This window comes from Fistularia commersonii, chromosome 22, assembly GCF_037954325.1.
Source record: "Fistularia commersonii isolate RoL2024-O1a breed Wild chromosome 22, RoL_Fcom_v1.0, whole genome shotgun sequence".
NCBI lineage: Eukaryota > Metazoa > Chordata > Actinopteri > Syngnathiformes > Fistulariidae > Fistularia > Fistularia commersonii.
Genome location: NC_141305.1, coordinates 29,651 through 55,000, shown reverse-complemented (window position 1 = coordinate 55,000; position 25,350 = coordinate 29,651). Strand labels below are relative to the sequence as shown.

The following is a 25,350-nucleotide window of genomic DNA, read 5'->3' as shown; positions in this document are numbered from 1 at the left end:
GTATACATATGTATGTATATATGTGTGTATATATGTATGTATATATGTGTGTGTATATGTATGTATATATGTGTGCATATATGTATGTATATATGTATGGTTGGATGGATGGATGGATAGATGGGATGAGAGGATGTGTGTATGTGTGAATGTGTGTACGTGTGTATGTATGTATGTGTGTGTGTGTATATGTATGTGTGTGTGTAAGTGTGTACGTGTGTATGTGTGTATGTGTGTGTGTGTGTGTGTGTGTGTGTGTGTGTGTGTCTGTCTGTCTGTCTGTGTATGTGTGTATCAATGAAGGGTTGAGGTCGTGGTCACGCGGGAGGTGTCGGAGCTGGCGGAGCCCGTGCATTCGCATGCTGCCGTCTGATTGGTTCTCGCCCTTTAAGGTGGCGCGCCGCCGTCGCACCCCGATGACGTCAGAGGTTGTGCGGCGGCCAAGATGGCGGACGTGGTGACGGTGGGGGTGAACCTGGACGCTTTCTCCCACGCCATCAGCGGCATCCAGGCGCTGCGCTCCAGCGTGAGCCGCGTCTTCGAGTCCCTCAAGGATGGCATGAAGAACCGGGACACGCTGGAAGGCCGCGAGAAGGTCTTCATCGCCGAGTTCCAGGACCACCTGCAGGCTGTCAACCGGGATCTCAAGTAAGTCCTCCGGTCCGGTCCGGTCCGGCCCGGCGGCCTCTGTGGCCACCGGGATGGCCCCCGGGTAGAGGGGACGAGACGACCCGTGGACTAGATCAGCTTAAGGGGGTCGGTTCCACGGGCTCCACGGGACCTGGCCCGTTTCCGTTGTCACGGAAACGGCCGTGGCCCCGTAAAAGGGAACGTGTCTAAATACAACAGAGGAGATACTGAACAAACATTTCTCTCTGTGTGTGTGTGTGTGTGTGTGTGTGTGTGTGTGTGTGTGTGTGTCCTCAGTGAATTGGAGCGTCTCAGTGGTCTAGTTGGACGCCCCTCAGAATCCCACCCCCTCCATAACAGTGGTCTCCTGAGTCTGGACCCGGTGCAGGATAAAACCCCGCTGTACTCCCAGCTGCTCCAGGCCTACAAGTGGTCCAACAAGGTACCACGCTAGCATGCTAACTGCTAATGAAGCAAAGCCCTGCTGTGTACTGTTAATGTGTGTGTGTGTGTGTGTGTGTGTGTAGTTACAGTACCATGCTGGCCTGGCCTCCAGTCTGCTGAACCAGCAGTCACTGAAGCGATCGGCCAATCAGATGGGGGCGTCGGCCAAGAGACGGCCCAAGGTCCAGCCCAGCACGCTGGTGCTCCCCCCGCAGTGAGTCCCTCAGACCCACCTGGACCTCCACCGTTGCAGATCATCCACATCTCACCTGTGGAGTCCACAGCGGACCCCTCGGGTGAGGTGAGGACATGAACGTGTTTCTTCTGCTCTCCCAGGTACGTGGATGATGTCATCTCTAGAATCGGACGCATGTTTCCTGACATGAGCATCGAACTGTTCAGACCCAATGGGACCTCTGCAGTGCTGCTGGTACACACAAATACACACACACACACACACACATTCAAATTGTTTGGGATCATTTGGATCAATCAAGTTTTTCTGATTCTGGACCCCCCTCTCCATCACACACACACACACACACACACACACACACACACATACACGCACGCACACACACACACACACACACACACACACACACACACACACACACGCACGCACGCACACACACCGGTGCCCAGGTGACCCTGGGGAAGGTGCTGAAGGCCATCGTGGTCATGCGCTCCCTGTTCATCGACAGAACGGTGGTTCGGGGTTTCAACGAGAACGTTTACAACGAGGATGGAAAGGTCAGAGGTCGCGCAGGCAGCGATGCCCGTCCCCGCCTCACTTTGTTTCCATGGCAACGTCTCCTGTCTCTGTCTGTCCCCAGCTGGACATCTGGACCAAGTCTCAGTATCAGGTTTTCCAGAAGGTCACAGATCACGCCACCACGGCGCTCCTGCACTACCAGCTGCCGCAGATGCCGGACGTGGTGGTCCGCTCCTTCATGGTGAGCCCCTCCTGCTCCTCCTCCAGCTCCCTCTCCATTCTCCTCCCCCTCCTGCTCCTCACCAACCCGAGTGTTGGATCAGTTGCGGGTCAGTCACCTTCAGCCATCAGGCACCAGAGATGGTACTCGAAGTGATGGACTGTGGTCTGCTCCTCCTCAGACGTGGCTCCGCAGCTACATCAAGCTCTTCCAGACGTCGTGCCAGCGCTGCGGTCACTTCCTGCAGGATGGACTTCCACCCACGTGGAGGGACTTCAGGACCCTGGAGGCGTTCCACGACACCTGCCGCATGTGACCTGACCTTCCGTTCGTCTCTGTTTCAATAAAGATCTTCTGTTTTCTAAACTGAGCCGTGACTTTCCTGGAGGCTGGTCAGAGGGCTTTGGGGTGGACCTCCAAGCTGTCATCTAGAAGTAATCCATCCCTCACAGCAACAGCTGCGCGGTGGAGCTCAGAGTGACCTGTCTCCGTCGCATCTGCCGGGCTAACGTCTCCACCTGCTCAGAGGACCAGGATCTTCACCCAACGTCCGGTCCGTGGGGAAAACCCCTCAGAACGTCTGCGGATCTGGTCAGAGGCTCACCGACTGCAGTCCCAGTTCCAGACCAGCCAAGTGTACCAACCTCCAGCAAGAAGGGCCTCCTGACACCTGCCGCCCCTCAGAAGATCCTCCCGGGCAGTGGAGAGAGGCCAGCCTGAGCACCAGATGGATCCACCACGGGGTTAGCAGGAGGACCTGAAAATGTACTCGCCCCAAAATGAGAGACCCTTTCGTACGGGAGGCTGGAGGTCTGTGGTGAAGATCACCTTGACGACAAGCTGCAAACACAGCCTCTGGAAGATGGAGCTGCAGACCTAGAAGAGTGTGGGCCCCGAGACCTGACCTTCTGCCACCAGAGGAGGCCCTGATGAGAGCATCAGGATAAGAGTGGATCAATGTCAAGAGACCCGGAACCTCCAGAACCGGCCCCGGCTTGTGTTCGGGTCTGGATCCTCACTGGGATCTGGGCCCGTATCCAGGTGCGGCTCTGTGTCTGGATCCAGACCAGGACCGGGACCTGTGTCTGGGTCCGGACCCAGACCGCGACCGGGACCCATATCCGGGATGCGGGTCCAGACCAGGTCCGTATATGTACTGGAATTTGGGCCTGTATTCATGTGCGGATCCGGACCGGGACCTGGATCTGTGTCCGGGCCTGGATGCAGACCGGGACTTGGATCTGTGTCTGGGTGCGGAGCCAGACCGGGACCTGGACCTGTGTCCGGGTCTGCATATGTACCGGGACCCGGGCCTGTGGATCCAGACTGACCCGGGCCTGGATCTGGGTCTGCATATATACCGGGACCCGGGCCTGTGGATCCAGACTGACCCGGGTCTGGATCTGGGTGAGTGAAAAGTGACTGCCCGTGACGTCAGCCCTCGTCGCCCCGGTCCTCCCGCTACGCACCGGCGCCCCCTGCTGGCCGCCGCCCCGACTGACGTCTCCCTGTCGGTAGGTGATGAGTGATCGATGGGCCGGGGATCGATAAGATTCTAGTCATCGATTATCCGCTTCCGTGCAAACAAAGCCTTTCTGATCGGCGGGAAGGGAAACGACGGCCAAGAGAGAGCTGCAACTGAGCATGCGCAGTACGCACATCCCGAAGCATCCCTGTGATGACAAAGAATCCTGGAGAGACGCGCCCGACACGCGTGCCCGCGTCCTCTGCACCCGCGCTGCTGCACACACACACACATTCTTCCGGACCCATACACGCTCCCGGACGGACACGCACGCTCCCGGCTGCCAGGTGTCAGGATGCGCGAGGGGAGACGCAGCGGCTCGCGGTGATCGTGGATCTTCAGCGTGACGTGGAGCGACCAGCATCCGGAGCCATGAGCTGCAACTGGGGCACCGAGCTGTGGGTGAGGACGCCGGAGCTCCGGTACCGGCAGCCGGGAACCGGGAGCCGGGAGCCGGGAGCCGGGAGCCGGGGGTCGGTGTGCAGCCCCCCCCCCCCCCCCGAGCCTCGGGCCGGTTACCGGTTACCGGCCGGCGGCGTGTGCGTGTGTGCGTGTCCGCGGGTGTGCGCGAACGAGAGGCCCTCGTGCTTCTGTCTCCTCTGCCATAGCAACACGGTGCGTGACGTCACGTCCTCCATGATGCTGCAGTGGCCGCCGAACGTCTCGTGATGACCGACGGTCTCCTGCGGCTCCGGGACGGCTGAAGGTCGCGTCATCAACCCATTGGAGCCCCGACCGGCTCGTGCAGAACACCTGCGCTGTTGCCATGACAACGGAACCGCTGCCGGGCCGGAGGGGATCCAATAAGTCCTCCCCGCCGTGGCCGAAATATTAGAACCTCCTCGGACCATGGTGGGAACATTTAGACCGGAGGAGGAACCTACTTAGAACCCCCGCTAACTTCTGGCTCGGTTCCTCCAGACCTCATTCTGCGCAGGAACCTCCAGACCTTCCTCAGATGTTCCTCCCTTCTTGTCACAAAGGGTGAAGATCTCTTAGTCTCAGGTGATTATTTCGCACCCCCTTTCCTTGATGGTCTCTTTTCAAGCACTTTCCTCCTTGAGAAGGTTGGAAACAGAGGGGTCGAAGTTCTAAAGACGACAGCGAGTTTTACCTTCTCGCGGTGAATGAGCTGAGGTCCTGGGTGGAGCCCGACTTCACCTGGAACGTCTGAGCTGAGGTCCTGGGTGGAGCCTGGCCTCCTGAAGAGGATGTCATGTCCGTCTCCGTCACGGTTTTCTGGGTGGCCCCGTGAGGCCCGCTGACGGCCGGTCACCATGACGACGGAGCTTGGAGCCGCACACAGGTGAATGTGGCTCCGCCCACCCTCCGCTCGATGGGGCGGCGGCTACAAAGCTGCCGGCTCCGCCGCTGGAAAAGCAACCCGGCCGGAGGCGAGATGAAGCAAGAGGGTTGAGGACCTTCAGCAGGGTTTCTCTCTGCTTTAAAACATTCAAAGCAAATAGACGATACGATGTGAGGCAACTGAATGTCAAGGAAGCTCGAATCCGATCGTCCACGATCTAATTTCTACTTCGATCCCATGGGTAAAACCTGTTTTGATGTAATCTCGGGTGGATAAGCTCAGGGACCTTCAGCGAAGGTGTTGAGGACACACGCGTTCGACTCGACCGGAGGCTCGTCGCTTCTCTTCCCGCTCAGCCCGCCGCCGCCTTGCGCCGCAGCTCGTGAACGTGATCCGGCGTCGAGCTCATGGGAAGAGCAGACCGTTTCTCGGCTGAACGAAAGGCTTCCGTGACCTCCTCCTTCTCCTGATCAGGACCAGTTCGATAACCTGGAGAAGCACACCGGCTGGGGCATCGATTTCCTGGAGAGGTACACCAAGTTTGTCAAGGAGCGAGCCGACATCGAGCTGAGCTACGCCAAGCAGATAAGGTGAGTCTGAACCGACCGTTCCAGACCTTCTCCTGCCCCTGCTGCTCTTTTACCGCAGGCTTTAGTCGATCCTGTTCGTCGCCCGTCGTGACAAGTCTCACCGTGTTCTTCTGCAGGAACCTGTCCAAGAAGTTCCACCCGAAGAGGAGCAGAGAGGACGACAGCAGGTCAGTCACCTGGACTCTCCAGGCTCTGAGGGACTCGCTGGCGCTCCGTATCTCCACTCCCACCTTTACGTTTCCTGTAACTCCTGAGAGAAAGCAGCCTGATCCCTGAATAAGTCCTCGGTCCCTCAAAGACAGAGAGACTGTCCAACCTTGACCCGTCCGGGATCTTCTGCCACGAGCCCCGTGTGGATCATTGGCTATTTTGTTTCCCTGAAGATTTCAGGAGACCGCATGGTGGGGGGCAAAGCCTGTAGATGAGGTTCCCGGGGTTCCCCTCCTCTGGCTCAGAACCCCGATGGATCACATGTCTTCGGCAATCTCCAACCAGGTCCGCTTGCCTTCTCCTTCCCTGGAAGAGCAATGTTCAGCTTGGATGACAAAATTCTGTTGAAGTTCATGTCAGTCTTGAGGTGGACCTCCTCCCACTTCAGGTCCTCCTCACGCTCAGGCGGAACCACAATCTCGTTTCCTATCCGCGTGCAGCTCGGTAGGACGGACGGGGCTCCGGGAAGGTTGTTAGGTGAGGTGTTACCATGGTAATGTCCGTTTTTGCGGCCTCCGCCGCGGGACCGGACTTTGTTGTCTTGGTGTGTCAGGAACTGATTATCTATTAGAGGTCAACAAATACACTCGACAGAATTCCCGGGTCCAAATGAAGGTCACCCGAGGAGATCGCTCGCCCTCCCTAGACCTCCGCTGAGGCGCGTCCAGTCGCATTTGCAGATGAGGAAGATTCGGCCCCTCTGAGGGAGAGCGGGTGATTTATACCACCATCTCCATGGTCCAGGTTACTTCTGAAGAAGGAGTTGTTTTCACCCTTTTTGGAGGTGGGCAGTGAGGTGCACCAGGCTGGGTCTTGGACTGGACCTTGGGATGCGTCATCGTTAGCGCGCGGGGGTGTTAGTGGAAAAATACAAAGTTGGGTGTAGTTTTGTCAGCACGTGATGCGTTCCTGCGCACACATTTTAACATAACTATAGGTGAAGACATGGCGTTCTAAGACCTTTAGCCATGGAACCTGAGCCAGACCCTGGCAGGTCTTTGGAGACGGGACCACCTCCGCCCGCAGGACTCCCACACACAGAGCTGACAGAAGATCGCTCCTTCTAGGTTCACCTGGTGTTTGGCTTTCGCCGCCACGTTGAGGCAGCTGAACGACGTCGCCCAGCAGAGAGAAGACCTGGCCGAGAACCTCAACACACACATCGTCTCCGACCTGAGCAGGTTCAGTCAGGAGCTGAAGACGGAGAGGAAGAGTGTGAGTGACACGCACCCACACACACACACACAAAAGCAAAAACACGCGCACACACACACACACACACACACATGCACACACACAAAGCCATACACACAGAGCCACACACACACATGCACACAGACACAGACGCAGACACACACACACACAGGCACGCACCCACACACACACACACACACACACACACACACACACACACGCATTCATACTAACATACTATGGGACCCATGACACACAATACACACACATTCACAGACACAGGTACACAAACATACACTATGCAATGACACACACACACACACACACACACACACACACACATAGAAGCCATGATGGTTATGTTGCCACGGTTACCAGTATCTACAGCTCTTTTTATATCGACACTGTTTAGAATCCGGTAACTAGTGCTCATCGATGAGGGTGATGTATCGTCATGGTAACCTATGCAGACTTGTGAATCCCTGACCTCAGGTGGATCTTCTGGCCAATCAGTGCACAGTTTGGTTCTTTGTGTCAGTCATTATTCCTGATGTGTGAAGGAACTGGGTCATATTACTTCCACCCAGCAGCTGCCAACACTGGTGTGTGTGTGTGTGTGTGTGTGTGTGTGTGTCTGTGTATGTGTGCGTGTGTGTGTGTGTGTGGCTGTGTGTGTGTATGTGTGCGTGTGTGTGTGTGTGGCTGTGTGTGTGTGTGTGTGTGTGTGTGTGTGTGTGTGTGTCTGTGTATGTGTACGTGTGTGTGTGTGGCTCTGTGTGTGTGTGTGTGTATGTGTGTGTGTGTGTGTGTGTGCCTCTGTGCCTCTGTGTGTGTGTGTGTGTGTGTGTGTCTGTGTTGGTGAGTGTGTGTGTGTGTGTGTGTGTGTGTGCGTGCGTGTGTGTGTGTGTGTGTGGAATAAAGCTAGCTTGCTCCCGTGGAGCTTCCTATCAGCTGATTCACAGAGCCAATCAGTGTGAGTCACCTCAGGAGGTCAGCTCACTCAAGCAGCTCCAAGAAGGAGTTGGTCTCCTGTCTGAGCTTCGCTCTTGTTGCCAGACTTTCTCAAGCCTAAGCAGGTGACATTGGAGCGGTAAAGCAAGTCCTGGTGATCATCTTCAGTTTCTTCAAGAAACTTAACCCACTGACGATGCCGAAGACCTCTTGCCTGAACAGAGTTCACGAGTTTTATGACGGCCTTCACTCGGTGGTCCAGCAGTCATGAAGATTTAAGGAGCCCTCCTGGTGGGTCAGTGGTGTAAGAATGACGGCCTCCGGCTCAGGGTCGTCCTCTTTTACTCTCTCTTTTGAGCTACCGCATGTTCTTCCCTTCCGAGCTTCCTCCAAGTTAGCTTGCGCCTCTTGATGAGAGTGGACACGGTATCGTAGGTTTCTGCTCCCCGTTTGAGAATTCCACGGCCAAAAACTCCTCCGTGAATGTCATTCATCCCTCTGATAAAAATGAAAAGCTGAGCCTTGTCCTTCATGGAATGACTTTCGTCCAATGTTGGGGAGTACGATGTAAACTTTTTGGTTCGTCAAATTGGCTCAACGCGGTGAGTCACCGTTCTGTGCGATAAGCGAATCTTTTTAAAATTTGTTCTTGCTCTCAGGACACAAGACACCTGCCGTCCCTCCCGTGCCCTCTTTGAGATGCTCCCCTTTGACCGGACGCCAGCGAAAAACTATTCAGTCGTCCTTTGCTTATTAAAGGCTGGCACTCATTGCCACGACCCTCTTCTCTGGCCACTCCTCGCTGCAGACGGGTTCAGAGCAACAGCAGGGTCATAGGAGAGCGTAGCTCGGGCTCGACAGAAACAAGTCAATGTATCTCTGCACCCACTGCACCACCTGGTGGAACGCCGGACATTAAAAGACAAGGTCAAGTGAGTCCAGTCATAGTTAGGATACGATTTGGGCAACTCTGTTCAGATCCTTGGCGGGACGGATAAAAAGATCAACGGGCCGGATGTGTCGAGGTATTTTTCCCTCACCTGTCCTAGAAGAATCAGCGTCAGAAGACATGTGACCACATGGTTGTGAGCAGCAGGCACAGAATGTGCAGGCCGGCCTTTTCTCCTGCCGTTTCCCTCCACAGGGCTCACAAACAAGTTCCCCTGCGGAGTTAGACTTTACATCGCGCCGCTTCGAGTTCAAATTTATTCTTAAAACTCATTCACCGTTTTACTGTTGCCAAGTCAAAATGCAGCAGGTGGAGGACAGTGGAAGGTGGAGGCCTTCCAGGCAGCTGGTGAAACTTTCCTGAAACATTTCCAGGAAGCTACACATGAAGCATTTTCACTGTCCTTAAAGGTTCTGAGAGATTCTGAGGCCTTTCTTGGGACGCTAGTGTGAAATATCTCATGAAGTTCTTGGTAGAACCTGTGTCTTCAGCCGACAGAAATTCCCTGCTGCGGATCCAGTCCGGTGTGGTGACCTTCAAATGTTGTTTCATTTCAGCATTTCCAAGACGGCCGTCGTGCCCAGCAGCACATCGAGAGCTCCTGGAAGCAGCTGGAGTCTGTGAGTGCTTCCATCACCTCCACCTCCAGCCTTTAACCACACAGTTACAGTCCAGACCTCAAACAGAAAAACAACTCCAAAGTTCCAAAATGTCTAATGTAATGGTGCAATTTACTGCCAATTTGCACTCTATTGTTGTTACTAGTTTGTAAACCTCGTGTCTCCGTGGGCTTGTGAGGAAGGTCTTCTCCATTCCTCTGTGTTTCCACTGCTTGTGGAGACACTGACAACAAAGCTGACTTTCACCATGTTTTCCTGATGCAGAGCAAACGGCGGTTTGAGCGCGACTGCAAGGAGGCGGAGCGAGCGCAGCACGTCTCCGACAGGATGGACCTGGACGGCAAGACCGATGGAGAGAAGGTTTGGTTGAATGAATGAATGAATGTCAGCTCAAACCTGAAGTTATCTGAAGGATAATTAATTCCGTTTCCTGTCTGTGTTTCTGTTTGACTTCCTGTATGATGTTAGCGCTGCTCCCTTAAGGTAAGACCATCAAATCTCCTCACCTCCTGCCGTGTACGTGTCAGACGGTTGAGCTGCAGGATCAGACGTCCGTGCGCGTCAGACCTTCGGGGGTCACATCATCACTTCCATGGATGTGACTGGAAGCTCGGTCAACATCAATGTGGACACGGAGAAGTTTCTTTAATCGCTCTTTGGGGGTCTATGAAGTGGTGAGCAGATCATTGGACGCGCAAAGCCTTCCACGGCTTACAATTAGAAGATGGGGAGGAGCTGGATCTGCTCTCTGGAGACGTGAAGCTTCATCCCAAGAGACCACGTCTCTGCGCCTCTCTTGGATCGGACACTGTTCCTCACCCTCACCTTCAGCCTGAACCCACACCTTCACCCTTCCGCTCTCACTGGGTCCACGGTCCTCCGTCATTCCTCCTTGTCCTTGTATTCGCACACTCCGCAGGTCCAGATGTTCTCTTAGAGAAGATACCTCCAGTGCAGATGTCTCTCTCCTGACCTTCGGGTGGATCTCTGACGTCCACGTCTGTGTTTGATCCCCAGGCCCGTCAGACAGCTCAGCAGAAGCAGCAGGCTGCCGACGAGTCCAGGAGAGAATATTTGAGCAGTTTGAAGCAGTTCAACCAGGACCAGCAGCAACATTACCATACCATGGTGCCCGTGATCTACCAGGTAACCCTGAGCCTCCTCACCCGAGCCCTCACACACCTGGCACACCGTGACTTCCCGCCTCTCGCAGAGGATCCAGGACATGGAGGAGCGTCGGATCGAGAGGATCGGAGACGCGCTGCGTTTGTCGGCGGAGGCGGAGCGGAAATCCCTTCCTGTTGTGAGCAGATGCTTGGATGCCATGATGGATGCCGCTGAAAGCGTCCAGCCCAGGATGGTGAGTCACATCTGACCTCCACAGGCAAGGGTCGGAGGTCAGGGGTCACCGTGCAGCCGGGAAGGTTCCGGCCCCACCAGCTCCACCTCCGACGTCGCCGCCCGTTCCTCTTCCAGGAACTAGGTTTTCTCCACGCCGATCCAACGGGAGGACTTGAAGAATGAGGTCCGAACTGTCTCTGGTCTTTGGGCTTCATCTCGGTGGAACCCGTGTGCAGAAGGCGCCCTCGGCTGGTTTCCGAGTCTTTCACTGGCTTGTGAGATGAACAGAGGTCAACCTGGCGTTGAGATGTCCCACTACGAAGAATGATGACCTGGAGTGAGAGCCACGAACTGTCGCCATCAAACACCTCAATGCTCCTCATGCTTTCTGAGGTCCAGGTGATTCAAAAGCATTTCGGCAGGTGATTGGACATCTGGGACTCACATCTGAATGACCAAAGCAATCCTCATGTGACCTCATGACCCTTCAGAGGAACCCTCAGAGCCATGCTCAGCCCTTAATCCAGAGTCCTCCTCACAGACCTTTCCTCGCAATAGTTTTTTCTCGTGAACGTTTCCTCTACCGTCTGGATGAGGAGCTCGTCGGTCACCAGATCTTCTCTGATGGTCCGCTGTCTGTCATCTCCAGGATGTTTGCTGACAGCATTTGCTTTTCTAGGACACCCGGCAGGTGGTGGAGGTCTTCAAATCCGGGTTCGACCCCCCAGGGGATGTGGAATTTGAGGACTACAGCGCCACCATGAGGAGGAGCATCTCGGAGTCCAGTTACCTCGACAACCGAACGGAGGGGCGGAGACACAGCAGGAAGCTGTGGCCGTTCATCCGCAAGAATAAGGTACACACACACAATCACGCAAAAGGTGACCTTTGACCCTGCCAATCACCTGTCCATATAACTCTGTGGTGTCCAGTGTGAGGAGATGTTTCAAGGAAGCCCTCTAGTGGTCCTTTTTCAACAGTTGGTTTCTGGTGAAGAGAGAGCAGACACAGATGTTCACGAGGCTCAGAGTATTTCATCGGTCACCTCATCGGCAGCTCTGACCTGAGTCAGGGTGTCATGGCTGCTAATCACGGCGCATCGACCCTCACAAATTGGACCGTGCTGGATCTTCACCGATTTCTACCTCGCCCGACCTGACACTCGTCTGCTGTTGTTTCTCCATCCGTGGACCGATGCGGTGTCTGACGATCTCGTGGTCCATCGATCAGATGACCCTCTGACCTTTCGCTTCGCCTCCGTAGCTGCTGACGCTCCTGTCGTCGCCGCGGCAACCTCCGCCTCCTCCGCCCACTTCGCCCACGCCCGGGCTGGAGGCCAACAGTTCCCAGTCTTCACCTCCGGCCTCCAGAGAGCCCATCACTCAGAGACTCAATGACCTCATGACCTCCGGCTCCAGAACCAGGAAGCAGTGCCTGCGAAACCTGAAGAGAGGGGTACGACCTTCTGACCTCCACGCGTTCCCCCGGATCTGTTCGAAACGTCACTCGCTTCTTCAGACGTTCATTCCGTCTCTCTGTCTGTTCTCCTTCATGCTCCTCTGTGACGGACAGCTGTCACTCAAACTGGTCAGTATCGGACTCCTAATGTGTCCCGGACCGAAGTGCAGGCGTGGTGACGTCATCTGGTGTGGTGGCTTCACAGGGCTCGTCTCCAGCGGACTGCAGCCACCTTCCTCCGGAACAGAGACGGAAGAAGCTCCAGAACAGAATCAGGACCATCAACCAGGAGATCCAGAGAGAGAAGGAGCAGAGGTGACCTCATCATTACATCATCACACTTTTGGTTTTTGGCTTGGTAGCCCTGGGCTGGAAAAGCCTCCTGGTGAGAGGTCCTCTCTGAAGACCTCGTCCGCATCTGGTTCAGTACTAGACGAAGCTAATCTCTGTCCAGTTTGTGATCGAGCAAATACGGCAGCTCACAGGGTGACCCAAGATCAGATGATGCATGAAGGTGAAGGACGTTGACCAGGATGTGTGTGTGTGTGTGTGTGTGTGTGTGTGAGTTGCAGGGATGCCCTCCTGAAGATGAGGGGGGTCTATGAGAGGACCCCTCAGATGGGTGATGCCTGCAGTCTGGATCCGCGTCTGGATGAAGTGAAGAGGCGTCTTCAGCGTCTGGAGGACGAACTGAGGACAAACCAGGTCCGAGATGGCGGCCCCCTCACCGTCACTGTGGCAACCATATTCCGAGTTTAGCTGAGATGGAAAGAGATTGTTGAAGGTTTGAAACCTCATGGGAGAGAAGGAGTGGTATCGGGACACCTCGAGAGCTTCTCTCCTCTCTCCAAAAGAGAAGAGAAGAAAAACAGCTTTAAGATGTTTCCTCAGATCGAGAAGGAACGTCTCCTCTAAAATCAGATCCATCGATTCGAGGGAAGTTCTGGGCTAGAGGTCTGAAGTAGTTTAATCTCCAAACATAAAATCCCCAAAGAGCCAAGTGTGTTATGAAGTCGGACATTATGACTCCTTGGGTCTTCAGCCGAGGTGCGTCCATGAGCGGTGGACCGAAAGCAGAATAACTCCAGTTCAACTTACATCTTACAGCGCATGTGTGTGTGTGTGTGTGTGTGTGTGTGTGTGTGTGCAGGTGTGGTTGGCAGAGGCGGACAGACCCTGTGAAGCGGGCAGCAGAAGGCAGAGCTCAGGTCTGGGTTTCAGCTCTGAAGCCACCACGCCGGGGAGCAGCAGCAGCTTGAAGGACGGTCGCAGCCCCGCCAGCAGGGAGAGGTGCGTCGCCGCTCCGCCGCCTTCTGCAGAGGGTTCACGGGCAGCGTTCAGCTTTCCGCCCCTTCGCCGGTCCCGCCCCATCCGGAGACGTAAGTCATCTCGGAGCTTCTGAAAGGCCGCCGTTTGTGCCCGCAGTCCCGACGGCAGCTACACGGAGGACCGCAGCGCCGAGCTCCACTTCAAGTCCCGCAGCTCCGAGTTCGATGACGACTTTGACGATGAGGAGCCTCTGCCCAGCATCGGGACCTGCAAGTCTCTGTACCCGTTCCAGGGTACGATCCTGCACGCCCACGACTCCGCTGACATCGGGACGTCGCCCTCTGATTTCTCGCCGTCTGGTCTGCAGGTCAGAACGAAGGGACTCTGTCCATCGTGGAGGGGGAACTGCTTTCTGTGGTGGAGGAAGACAAGGGAGACGGCTGGACCAGAGTCCGGAGGAACCTCGACGAGGAGGGATACGTTCCCACGTCCTACATTAAGGTCTTCCTTGACAGCAGCGCCAAAGGTACTTCGTCCGACGACGACCAGACCTCTGTCGGCCTCCCGCTCGGAAAGCATCCGGGGGAATTTCTGTTGTGACGTCCGCCAGAGAACATGCGATGAAACCATGATTTAGTAACTCGTGATTAATGACGTTTTGTATTGTCTTAAGTTCTGTCTTTCATTCATCATCCCCCACTGCTTCGCCTGTGCTTAGGGTTTGGGGGCGGAGCCTATCCCGGCTGTGATCGGGCGGGAGGCGGGGTTCTCCCCGGACCAATCACAGGGCCTCATATAGAGACATCCAACCATTCACCATCTCACACAGGGAGATCATGGAGACGCCACAAAGAAAGGAACCTGTGGGAATACAACCAAGGACCTTCTTGCCGTGGAGGGTTAGGATTAGGGTTTAGTTCACTCACATAAACAGGAAAAGCCTTTATTTCAAAAAGAACCTCCATCTTTGTTGAGCCTTTCTTTCACACGTACGAGCCTTGCAGAGCACATATCTACATTTGAACATGTATTTTAAGTCCAATGTTGGATTGAACATTACTCAGGATTTCAAGTCCAAACACCTTCAGAGAGACGTGACGGAGATCTCCGGGGGTCCTGTGACAGACTCTTCAGATTACCTCCAGTAATGTAGGGTTCGGGTTAGAGAAGGGTGTCATGTTCTTCTCTGAGGAACCCAGACTCCACAGCCAGAACGAGTACATGATCAGCAGGTGTTTGACTGAGCTCAGGAATGGTTTTCAGTCAGGTGAGGATTTGCAGATTCTTGAGGACCGTCTTCAGGTTGCGTTTCCCGGTAAAGAGGCCGGTTAGTAACCGTCCTGAGCTTTGACCTTCAGCTCTATGGAGTGGTGAAGGTGCTGCTGGAGGCAGTTGGAGTGTGTGTGCGAGGAAGCTGAGTTTGAATTCTCTGTTTTGAAGGGTTCACCCAGAGCAGCCGGCTGGTTTGAGCAGGACGGGCGGAGCTTCTCAGGAGGACCCGGGTCAACGGAAACCACTTGCTGGACTCGTCAAGTCTTCTTCTCAACCATCTGCTGATGGACTGCGGATGTGCGACAGAGACGAAATATGGCGGTGAAGGAGAGTCGAGTGGCATCTGAGGATGCTCCCGCAGACAGAAGGAATCCAATATATTCCGAAGCGATGGTTCTTTAATTTCAAATTCGTGAGCGACGCCGAGAAACTATAGGAACACGGTTCCGGGCTTGTGAATGGATGATCAGCCTTGCATTTAGTGAGCGAGGGCTCATAACGGAGGGAAAAGAAGACTAGGACCAATAAGAAACCTCCTGCAGCACCTCGTCAGCTTGAGTAGCGACCGAGGCGACCGTCTTCATGGCAACTACCCAAAGCCTCCATCTGTGTCTCTTCATGAGCGTCTCCCTCCGATAAGATGGTGAACCGGGTGAGGGAGGGTGACTGGCCGGGTCCAGTCCCTGTCCCCTGGTCCGGTCCCAGTCCCCTGGTCCAGTCCCAGTTCCCTGGTCCCCTGGTTCAGTCCCAGTCCGCTGGTCCAGTCCCAGTCCCCTGGTTCAGTCCCAGTCCCTGTCCCCTGGTCCAGTCCCAGTTCCCTGGTCCAGTCCCAGTCCCAGTTCCCTGATTCAGTCCCAGTCCCCTGGTCCAGTCCCAGTCCCCCGGTCCAGTTCCAGTCCAGTCCCAGTCCTCTGGTCCTGTCCCAGTCCCCTGGTCTAGTCCCTGTTCCCTGGTCCAGCTGGTCAAAGACCTGATGTACTGTTGAACATGATGTGGTATCGTTCAGACAGGAGGTGCTGCAGGTCTTGTGACCTTCAACACTCCAGGGACAGGACCTGAAATACAGCCTTGTCTTTGTATTTATTTCACAGATTCAGTCTTTGAGCTGTCCTCCTTGGCTCGGCACCTTCGTGCCCAAACTCCGTCCGTCTTCTGTAAGAGAAGGAGAGTTTGAGTTTATTACTTGAAAGTTCTTTGTAAATTGTCTGTAAATCCGAAGATGTTCAGAGGAACCGCAGAAGAATGAGACGAGGCCGAAGGTCGTCTGCTGAGGCCACGCGCAGTGTCACTGTCATCCGACGACCATCCTTCGGCTGCTGCTCGGCTGAGCACCTCCTGGACCTACCTCGGGCGCCGTCCTGAAACCAAGAGAATCCTCCCTGGATCTCCTTCATGGATCGGTGAAATCCCTCACGCTGGGATCGGACGTCCCTGGTCTCAGAGACCTCTAGCGCTGTAAATATGGTCTGGACTTCTGCCCCGCAGGAGCCATGATGTCATCCTGTACTAGCGTAGCCCCGCCCCTGCTCGCCGTCCCTTGATCGTATCAAATGTGAAACTCTCTTTTCTGTCTGATCAATTGTTGATACATGATGGGGTTTTGGGAGATTTGAGATGGCTCTTTATGCTTCTTTCGATTTCTTGTCTGTTTAAACTTTCAAAATAAAATACTCCTCAGTTTCAACATCAACCCCAGCAAACACCTGACCTTTGACCATTGAACTCAGACCTTATGTGACATACTCTCTCTCACACACACACACACACATATATATATATATGTGTGTACCTGTGTGGGTGTGTGTATATACGTATATATATATGTACCTGTGTATATATATATACGTATACATATACATATATGTATATGGAAAGAGAGAGATCTGTCAGGTGTGATATTTCTTGCAGGTTTTCTTCAACGTTCTATCTTCTGAAACCAATGACCCCTCATGTGAAACCAGGAAGAAGCTCAGGTCTTTCAGGTCTGAGGATGGAAAACCATCCTTCTGCAGGAGGCAAACACCAGATCAAGCAGGAACATCTATCAGGTAACCATCTGTCCTGGAGTATCAGAGGGTCCTCAGCAGGACACACACACACTTCTGCTTGATGCAAAGATATAAAATAGTTACTTCACAAATATTTCATAAAGAGACGACATTTTCCTGCTGGAGGCCAAATGGCTTCCTGCTACACGCGCGCACACACACACACACACACACACACACACTGCTCCTCCTTCTGCTCACACAGATCTGTTAGGCAGCCAAGCTGTGACATCATCATTACATGCACGCACGCACGCACACACATCGTCTTTCTTTCTCAGTCTCTCTCTCACACACACACACACACACACACACACACACACACAGATCTTTTCCACGCGGCTGATTTCTGCGTTGCATCAGAAGAAGAGCAGAGGGAGGAGGAGAGACAAACAGAAGACCTCCAGATGAAGAGCGATAGGTAGAATCAACAGAATCGCAGAAAGGACAGAATAACAGGTTGATTCGAGGTGAGAAGAAAAGGAAGAGGATACGATGGAGGTGGAGGAGCATCTGCTGAACGCCTTGCTGCTGCTGCTGCTGGGATCCACCCCCTCCCTGGTATTTCTTCTCCATCTTCTGCCTTTCATTCCACTCACCGTAGCGCTTTTTCTGCATCTCATCTGCATCTTCCGCACCCCCTTCTTTCCTGTCACCATTTTGTGTCTGATGCCGTCTCCTGGCGTCCGTCGTGTGTTGTCCTTCATCCGGGGGGCTCGTTCTGCCCTCCCCCGCCCCGGCGACCCGAGGGGGAAGCTGTGGCGTCACACGGGGGAAGCGCCCGCTCTGTGACGTCACTGTGGGACAGGGGACGGATTTGAAGGAGCTCCGAAGAAACATGCTCAGGACATGTCCTTGTCTCTGTCTCCGTTGCGACCGCTGACATCTGTTTGAAAGATCTGCCCGAGCAGGCTCGCGCCCCGTGTTTAGTCGGCCGGGTATCGTTGGACACAAGCGGGACGTATGGACACATGTCCAGATCACTCAAATCGGCAAGGAGAACCTAGTTCCATCTTCTGGTCCTCTGCCTCAGGTTTCTTCTGCCCTGGAGGTTCACCTTTAGCCCTCTTCCTCAGGTGTTCATATTTGCCCCTCTTCCTTCATATCTCATCTTGTTGCATCTTCAGCATCTCCAGCACGACCGTCGCGTCCATCATTTCCATCGTCTCCATTATCTTCATCACCCCCTCCTTGTTTCCTGCCTGTTTTGTGACCTGGCGTCACCGGTCTCTCCATCGCTTCCTGTTTTTGAGCCAACCTGCTGAGCGCAGCATTGGTCGGTCCGGGGGTCCAACGGGAACTGATTCCGATTGGCTGCTGGATGTGGAGACGACTCTTGGGCTTCTTCTTGACTCCAAAACACGTTGATCCGATATTTTCAGGACATTTCGGCTTTCAGCTCAAATCACATGTATGCCATCTCTGCAGATGGACTCTCCGTGGGGATTTCAGAAGATCCCTTTTCTTTCACTGACAGTGAAGAATGTGTAGGTGGCCTAGAACACAGACTCAGGGTGAGAACAGATTGTACAAGAACAGCCTCCATCTTCGCACATCGCCTCCCCACAGCCGTTGTCCTCGGGCCAGATGGGAAACATTATCGTGAGCTAGTTTTTGTCAGTTTCAGGACATCAAGTTGATATCTTGTCCTTTTTCAGGCTTCTGGATTTTAAGCTGAATAATTTATGGACTGAATTATTTTGGAGGCTCTCAGAGAAGCTACGGTCCGCATATCGCGCTCCTCCTTTATGAATTCACAATGTTCAGTTGGACAAGAGACAGAATCTTAGTCTGGATCTGAAATGCTTCAGCTTCACAACCTAAATGGTTTCAAACATGGAGCAACAGAAAACAAAACTCTGAATGCAGAAGTCCATCTGAGATCAGATCTCCATGATGCTTAGCTGAGCCTGCAGAAGGTGCAACTCACGCTTCACCCTCATCATTGATGAATCGGACTCTTTGTCTCTGACCTTTGACCCCCGATGGTGCGGCAGGTGGGACCGGCGGCCCCTGAGGACGGCTGGCAGGTGTACAGCTCGGCTCAGGACTCAGACGGCCGTTGTGTTTGTACGGTCGTGGCTCCTCAACAAACGGTCTGCTCCAGGGATGCCCGCAGCAAACAGCTGCGCCAGCTGCTGGAAAAGGTAACCAGCTCTGCACTTCACCGGGTTACTGCTGGTCAAAGTGTTACATCATGTTACACTGTGTTACGAACGGGGGGGGGGGGGGGGGGGGATACACAACCATTTAACAGTCTGAGACTACAGGGCTTACATGAATCTCAAATGGTAAGGATTGTGGATATTGACTGAACAACCTTTGCTTCATCTTCATGCAGGTGCAGAACATGAGTCTGTCCATCAATGTTCTGGACCAGCGAACACGGCGAGATTTGCAGTTTGTGGAGAAAATGGAAGTCCAACTGAAAGCTCTGGAGAGCAAGTTCAAACAGGTGGAGAATGAACACGAGAGCAACATGGCAAGACAATACAAGGTACAATACACTCAGCCCATCAGCTGCCCCGATAGCAGGACATCACCACCGATGGACCTTCTCTACAACACATTTGGGTCAATGGCACTCAAAAGGAGGGTGGCTTAAGTTTAATGTCTACTTTTTTTTGTTTGACATATTTACTGTTCATCCTCTCCCCCTTGTGGAGCACATATTTAGGAGTATTAGTGATCCTTCAGGTTTATAGTCAAATAGACTGAGCCCCACTTGTTCCTGATCTTCCTTAGCCAAAGACTAGTTGGACACCAACAATCACTGACAAGGAAAGAACTTGTAGGCTAAAATGATCCTATTTGATCTAGCTCAGACCAAAGAAGAACAACTTTTATGCTGTCGCCACAGTCAGCGCAGGGACTTCTCTGTTGACTCCCCCCCCTGTGGTATTTTCAGTCTATCAAGATGAAGATGGAGGAGCTGCGCCCTCTGATCCCTGTGTTGGAGGCCTACAAGGCAGATGCTCTGCTGGTCAGTCAATTTAAAGAGGAAGCTGCCAATGTGACAGGTCTCCTGGGGGCCCTGCAGGATCAGCTGTGGGGTCTGGATTATCAGGAGCTACACACCAGAGTATTGAACCTGGAGGATCGTCTGAGAGCCTGCATGCAGAGGCTGAGTGAGTAAATGAAAATTCAAGAGCACAAAGCTCTTCTTCTTTTTCTTTCAGCTTTTCCCTTCAGGGGTCGCCTTCTCCATCTCACCTCATTCTCTGGATCCTCCTCTCGCACTACATCCATAAACCTTCTCTTTGGTCGTCCTTGAGACCTCCTGCATGGCAGCTCCAATTCCAGCCTCCGTCTACCAATCACTATCCCTCCTCTGTACATGACCCAACCATCTCAGTCTGGCTTCTCTGACCAACATCTAACATGTGCCGTTCCTCTGATGGACTCATTCCTGATCCTATCCAATCTCAAAGTGAAGCTTAGGATCTTCATCCCTGCGACCTCTAGCTCTGCCGCCTTTCTTCTTTTTCATCAGTGCCACTGTTTCCAGGCCGCACAGCGTCGCTGTTCTTACCACTGTCTCGTACACCTTTCCTTTCATTCTGGCTGATAGTTTTCTATTGCATAGTAGCCCTGACACTTTACCCTTTACCCACTCCAACCTTTTCTACACTCTGTTTGTTTAGAAGTTTATTGGGACAGTGTACAATTACATTAAGCACAGAGGCTCTAGACCCGGGGTGGGCAAACTTCTTGGCTCAGGGGCTGCATTGACTTTTAAAATTCGAAAGACGGGCCGGGGCAGCACAAGATATGATACATATAAAAAATATATACATTTTTGTTAACAGCACATATCAGACTCGCCTGACATTTGTCTGAACATTGTCTGACATTTGCTTTGAAAATAAAACTAGCTTGGTTTTGAAGGCTCTTACGTTCGCTTGCATTTCATGCACAAACCGATTCTTCCCTTGTAGCTTCACGTCCAACTCATTCATGAGTGTCAGTATGTCCACAGTAAAGGCTAAATCACAAAGCCAATCTGTGTCATTTAGCTCAGGAAAATTCTCAAGTACCTCCAAAAATCAAATAATGTCTTGTTTCAGCTCTCACATTCATTGATCCAATCAGTCACATCAAGTATCTGTGGCGGGCCGAATTAAAAGGATCAACAGGCTGGATGTGGCCCGCACTTTGCCCACCCCTGCTCATTCTTTTCCTCCCTCTGTGGTGATCCAGTCCACTGACAGAGCCTTTCTCCACTCCTCCCTTTTCAGCTTCCACCACTTTTTTCCTTTCCTCTGCCTTTGTCCTCTTGATCTTCCTTGTCACCAGTCATCCTACAAACCACCATCCTATGCTGTCTGGCTGCACTGTCAACTCCAACTTCTTTGCAGTCACTGATCTCCCTAGGATGACGTTGTTTGTGCAAGATGTAGTCTACCTGCGTGCACCTACCTCCACTCTCATAAGCTACCTTATGTTCTTGCCGTCACTGGAAAAAAAGGGTTCACTCCAGCCATTTCCATCCTTTTTGCAAAATCTTCCACCATCTATACCTCTGCGTTCCTATCCTGTATTTCAAATCTGCCCATCACTTCCTCATCCCCTTTATTGCCTGCATCAACATGTCCATCGAAGTCTGCACCAATGACCACTCTTTCATCTCTTGGGATATTCTGCATCACTTCATCCAACTCATTCCAGAACTTTCCCTTCTCCTCAAACTCACATCCCAACTGCGGGGCATAGCCACTAACAACAGTTTAACAACAGGAGTTCAGTGTCTTGCTCAACAACACTTCGACACACCAGGAGGAGCCGGGAATGGAACCAGTAATGTTCGGTTCCAAAGACGATTGCTTCCGAACATGCCTTCCTCCTCTCCTGCTTCTACCCACAGTAGGCCAATTTCCACTGGTACCCTGTAGGTCATCGGCACCAATGGCGGTCATTGTTAACCAAGGCCTCAACCGATCTGGTATGAGATTCTTGGGCTTGATTCACATTTTTGGTTTTGGCACAAGTTTTGTTCTTCCTGACGCAACCCTCTGCATCTATCCGGGATTGGGACCGGCTCAGAGAGACACTGGCTTGCGACCCCCTGAGGCTGCATTTGAACACAGATCCTGTTGAAAAGGAATTTGTTCAATGTCCTAAATTCACCTTTGAGAGTGGACAAAACTTCTTTATGCTTGGTCCTATCGGGTGGAGTTGAGAGGGAATTGCATCCTGCGCGTATATATTACGTCCTCCAAATTAAACGGGGCAATTCCCCGTGACTGATGATCCACAACCCTGTAACTCCAAATTAATACCCTGTACAATCCACTGACACACATCAGAAGTAAAATCAAGATGGTTCCATCCTTCTACTTACACCTTCCACCCGCACTGGTTTCTCCAAATGTCCATCAGTCTAGAAAAGATGTTCAAGCAGTAGTGAAATACTGTGGTATTCTATACTGCATAGTACACCATGATGTTTGTCAATAGGAGAGAAAACACCATGTATGCCTTGTGGACTGCACTGCCCCTGCTGGGCTGAGTACAAGACACCTGATAAGTCTGACAGGAGGCAATTCTTGTCAGAAGGGTTTGGACTCCATGTCTGGAGCTTTGTTCACACAGTTGATTCCATGGTGTCTTTGTGTTCTAGCTTGCGGTAAATTGACAGGCATCTCTGAACCTATCACCATCAAGACTTCAGGGTCCAGGTTTGGATCATGGATGACCGACCCCCTCGCCCCGGCTGGAGACAACCGAGTGAGCCAAAACAACACATTTGCCGACCTACCTTCCTTGCTACCTACCTGTCCGTCCATATCGGCCGAGATGCTTCATCCGTTTGTCCGTCTCACTTTCATTCCTGCAGGTGTGGTACATGGATGGTTACCATAACAACCGTTTTGTGCGTGAGTATCAATCCATGTATGACTTCATGATGGGTGACAACTTCACATCTCATCGGCTGCCCCACCCCTGGTCGGGGACTGGTCAGGTGGTGTATAACGGCTCCATCTACTTCAACAAGTTCCAGAGTCACACCATCATCAAGTTTGACATCAACACGTCACTCATCAGCCGCTCCCGTCAACTTGACTTTGCCGGCTACAACAACATGTACCATTATTCCTGGGGCGGGCACTCGGACATCGATCTGATGGTGGACGAGGGCGGACTTTGGGCTGTCTATGCAACCAATCAGAATGCTGGAAACATTGTCCTCAGCCAGTTAAACCCAAACACCTTGCAAATCATCCGCAGCTGGACCACCAATCACCCTAAACGCAGCGCAGGTGAGGCCTTTGTGATCTGTGGGACACTTTATGTTACGAACGGCTATTCTGGCGGAACCAAAGTGTACTACGCCTACTCCACCAACTCATCCACCTACGAGTACATTGACATCCCCCTGACCAACAAGTACAGCCATCTGTCAATGCTCGATTACAACCCTCGAGACCGGGCCCTGTATGCCTGGAACAACGGTCACCAGGTGCTGTACAATGTGACACTCTATCACATCATACAGTAACACTCAGCAGCCTTTCAGTCGGTAGCTATGGTAACGACTTCATTCAATAGTGTTTCTGGTGTCAGCGACCAAAATGCAATATTTTGTTGCATCAAAGATGATTTTTGCTGTGAATAACAGTGATTAAAAAAATCATGGAATCAGAATAATTTCATGAAAAACATGATGAATTCTTAATTTACTTCACAACTCTAAGCTGCTCTTACAGACAAAAATTGTACCCAAAGAATTATAGGCTGTCAGATGCATCTGATTGTATGATTGGCTCAAAAGACAAAGGAAAGCAAATTCTAACATGCAGCTTCAACATTTTGTGAAATGATTTTAACTGAATTCCAAACTTTTCAGACACTGGTAGCTGTGACTCACTATCACTTATATGTAAAATGGAAGTAGTTGTGGTAATTTCAAACCAACGTTTTATATATGAGTCATTTTTACGTTTATCAAAGATAGCGTTTTTGACACCGTTAAAACACAGAGAAATATGATTGGATCCTTCAAAGTGACGCTGGCAAAGATGCTTGCTGGGAGAGAAAACATTGAGTTAGATTAGCTTAGCACAAACACTAGAAGCATGGGGAGCGATCTCTCTCCTTTAGTCATTTCGTGACGGGTTTGTCGTTCAGAACACCTGGAAACATTATCTCAGCGTTACATTTATGTCTCAGTTCAATCCATGATCTGAACGGCAGATGGCCATTTGAGACTATCGGGGGCGGGGCTTCTTTACCCCAGGTTGGCTAAAGGTGACCTTGGACTTAGTCCCCTGTGTGTGTTGATTTATTAATGACCGTTAGTCAACACGTCCTTGTATTGTGAAGGTGACTGTTCCTGTAAATACACCTGATATGTGGAGACACGGAAACAATCACAGAAGCTTGTTGTTCACCTGAAGAAACTACACAGAGGTCACTTTTTACCAGACACAGGAGAATGATGTCTGCTTTCGATGAAGTTTTGAGATTACGGAATCACTTTTTGCGAGTAAAAATACATGTCGTTTCTTATTGTTATATAGCAATACAAACCTTTTATACCACCTCTCTTTGACTAACAATCCGGCATCATATTGATGACTGAGCTGCATCCCAAACATTCAGAGATTACTTCTGGAAGCTGGTTCTCTTCATCAAAATTCTTCGAGACGCATCGAAGCTGACAAGCTCAAGTCCACCAGCAGTCTGGTGTGGTTCAGGTGACACCCAGTCACTAGAAACTGGTTTAACAAGCACTGGCACAGAACTTCCAGCTTTTTGGTGCCCAACTCAGTCTTTGTTTCTGTTGTATTTTTAAATATCGTTCTGTGACAATAAACTAAGACACGTTGTAACCACAGTTGTCGATATTTTATGACCATCTATGATCATCGATTGGGCCTGTAGTGTGTTAGGGCTACTCTTCATCTGACAGTGGTCATAGCCTCTGGTTCATTTATAGAATCACATATTTTTTTCTGACTTAAGTGGTTGTTTAATGTATTTCATTTCCAAAGTCTGGTGAGATGTTTCATCAAAAGGCGGCCGCTCCAAAACATCCCTCCCTCTCAACTGAACAACCTTGAACCAGATGACAAGAGGAACTGGCTCAGTGCTTTTGAGAGTGGCGTGGGCACATACTCTGTTCTTGAGGTAATATTGCTGTTTTTATATAAATGTTTAAAATGCACTATATTGATTCCCTATGTATCAGAGACTAAATGTGTGCAATTAGTCCTTGGTAGAGTCTTCAGACCAAATCAAGTAACTGAGTAGGTGACCACACTGCGCTTGACTTTAATTTTTTAAATTCAATTAATCCTTTATTAATCCTTTGTGGGGAAATTTGTTCTCTGCAATGAACCCAATGTGAATGAACCATGAGCGATAGGCTGCCGTCCATCAGCGCCAGAGGAGCAGTTAGGGGCTCAGTGTCTTGCTCAGCAACACCTCGACACACTGGAAGGAGCCGGGAATCGAACCAAGAATGTTCGGTTCCGAAGACGATTGCTCTGCGTCCTGCGTAAGGGCTGAGGAAGGTGCCTCTCCAGAATTGTTAAGAAAGGGCAGGAAAGGAGCTGGTGAATTTCCCCACTGTCACCTGTGGACCTCCACCATGGGCACAGACCAG

At 52.0% G+C, this 25,350-nt stretch overlaps 3 protein-coding genes and 1 long non-coding RNA gene across 6 annotated transcripts; 3 read left to right on the top strand and 1 right to left on the bottom strand.

Moving 5' to 3' along the window:
• Positions 1-418: 418 nt before the first annotated feature.
• med27 (mediator complex subunit 27) lies at positions 419-2,375 on the top strand. 2 transcript variants are annotated; one of them, XM_086169253.1, is made up of 7 exons: positions 419-648; positions 928-1,072; positions 1,158-1,288; positions 1,411-1,504; positions 1,720-1,827; positions 1,911-2,030; positions 2,191-2,375. In XM_086169253.1, exons 1-7 carry the CDS (start codon positions 446-448, stop codon positions 2,323-2,325), a joined length of 936 nt encoding a protein of 311 aa, XP_086025379.1. In that variant the 5' UTR covers positions 419-445; the 3' UTR covers positions 2,326-2,375. The 2 variants fall into 2 exon arrangements, with proteins under 2 accessions (XP_086025379.1, XP_086025380.1); XM_086169254.1 differs by having other exon boundaries at positions 423-648; positions 1,779-1,827.
• Positions 2,376-3,519: 1,144 nt separating this feature from the next.
• LOC147221137 (formin-binding protein 1-like) lies at positions 3,520-16,384 on the top strand. 2 transcript variants are annotated; one of them, XM_086169249.1, is made up of 18 exons: positions 3,521-3,936; positions 5,315-5,430; positions 5,547-5,597; positions 6,708-6,855; positions 9,292-9,354; positions 9,619-9,714; positions 9,823-9,837; positions 10,372-10,500; positions 10,568-10,714; positions 11,375-11,551; positions 11,959-12,150; positions 12,268-12,282; positions 12,359-12,468; positions 12,726-12,858; positions 13,304-13,443; positions 13,579-13,715; positions 13,790-13,948; positions 14,863-16,384. In XM_086169249.1, the coding sequence occupies exons 1-18, from the start codon at positions 3,688-3,690 to the stop codon at positions 14,889-14,891; spliced, it is 2,106 nt and encodes a 701-aa protein (XP_086025375.1). In that variant the 5' UTR covers positions 3,521-3,687; the 3' UTR covers positions 14,892-16,384. The 2 variants fall into 2 exon arrangements, with proteins under 2 accessions (XP_086025374.1, XP_086025375.1); XM_086169248.1 differs by having other exon boundaries at positions 3,520-3,936; positions 11,959-12,282.
• On the bottom strand, positions 15,351-18,696 carry LOC147221136 (uncharacterized). The gene is made up of 2 exons (XR_015107840.1): positions 17,342-18,696; positions 15,351-15,846 (listed from the first exon to the last, which is right to left on the bottom strand). It is a non-coding gene; the product is annotated as an uncharacterized LOC147221136 (long non-coding RNA).
• Positions 16,511-24,574, top strand: LOC147221135 (noelin-like). Its single transcript, XM_086169250.1, has 6 exons — positions 16,511-17,303; positions 18,740-18,889; positions 19,084-19,239; positions 19,651-19,870; positions 22,363-22,469; positions 22,579-24,574. Exons 1-6 carry the CDS (start codon positions 17,238-17,240, stop codon positions 23,239-23,241), a joined length of 1,362 nt encoding a protein of 453 aa, XP_086025376.1. The 5' UTR covers positions 16,511-17,237; the 3' UTR covers positions 23,242-24,574.
• The last annotated feature ends 776 nt before the right edge of the window (positions 24,575-25,350 follow it).

Excerpts from the sequence above, each read along its gene's own strand:
- LOC147221135 (XM_086169250.1), top strand. The coding sequence starts at position 17,238 with ATGGAGGTGGAGGAGCATCTGCTGAACGCCTTGCTGCTGCTGCTGCTG. Across the intron at positions 17,304-18,739 it reads TGGGATCCACCCCCTCCCTG|GTGGGACCGGCGGCCCCTGA; the intron begins GTATTTCTTCTC and ends ATGGTGCGGCAG. Across the intron at positions 19,240-19,650 it reads ACATGGCAAGACAATACAAG|TCTATCAAGATGAAGATGGA; the intron begins GTACAATACACT and ends TGGTATTTTCAG.
- LOC147221137 (XM_086169248.1), top strand. The coding sequence starts at position 3,688 with ATGACAAAGAATCCTGGAGAGACGCGCCCGACACGCGTGCCCGCGTCC. Across the intron at positions 9,355-9,618 it reads CCTGGAAGCAGCTGGAGTCT|AGCAAACGGCGGTTTGAGCG; the intron begins GTGAGTGCTTCC and ends TTCCTGATGCAG. Across the intron at positions 13,949-14,862 it reads CCTTGACAGCAGCGCCAAAG|GGTTCACCCAGAGCAGCCGG; the intron begins GTACTTCGTCCG and ends TCTGTTTTGAAG.
- med27 (XM_086169253.1), top strand. The coding sequence starts at position 446 with ATGGCGGACGTGGTGACGGTGGGGGTGAACCTGGACGCTTTCTCCCAC. Across the intron at positions 1,289-1,410 it reads ACGCTGGTGCTCCCCCCGCA|GTACGTGGATGATGTCATCT; the intron begins GTGAGTCCCTCA and ends CTGCTCTCCCAG. Across the intron at positions 1,505-1,719 it reads GGACCTCTGCAGTGCTGCTG|GTGACCCTGGGGAAGGTGCT; the intron begins GTACACACAAAT and ends ACCGGTGCCCAG.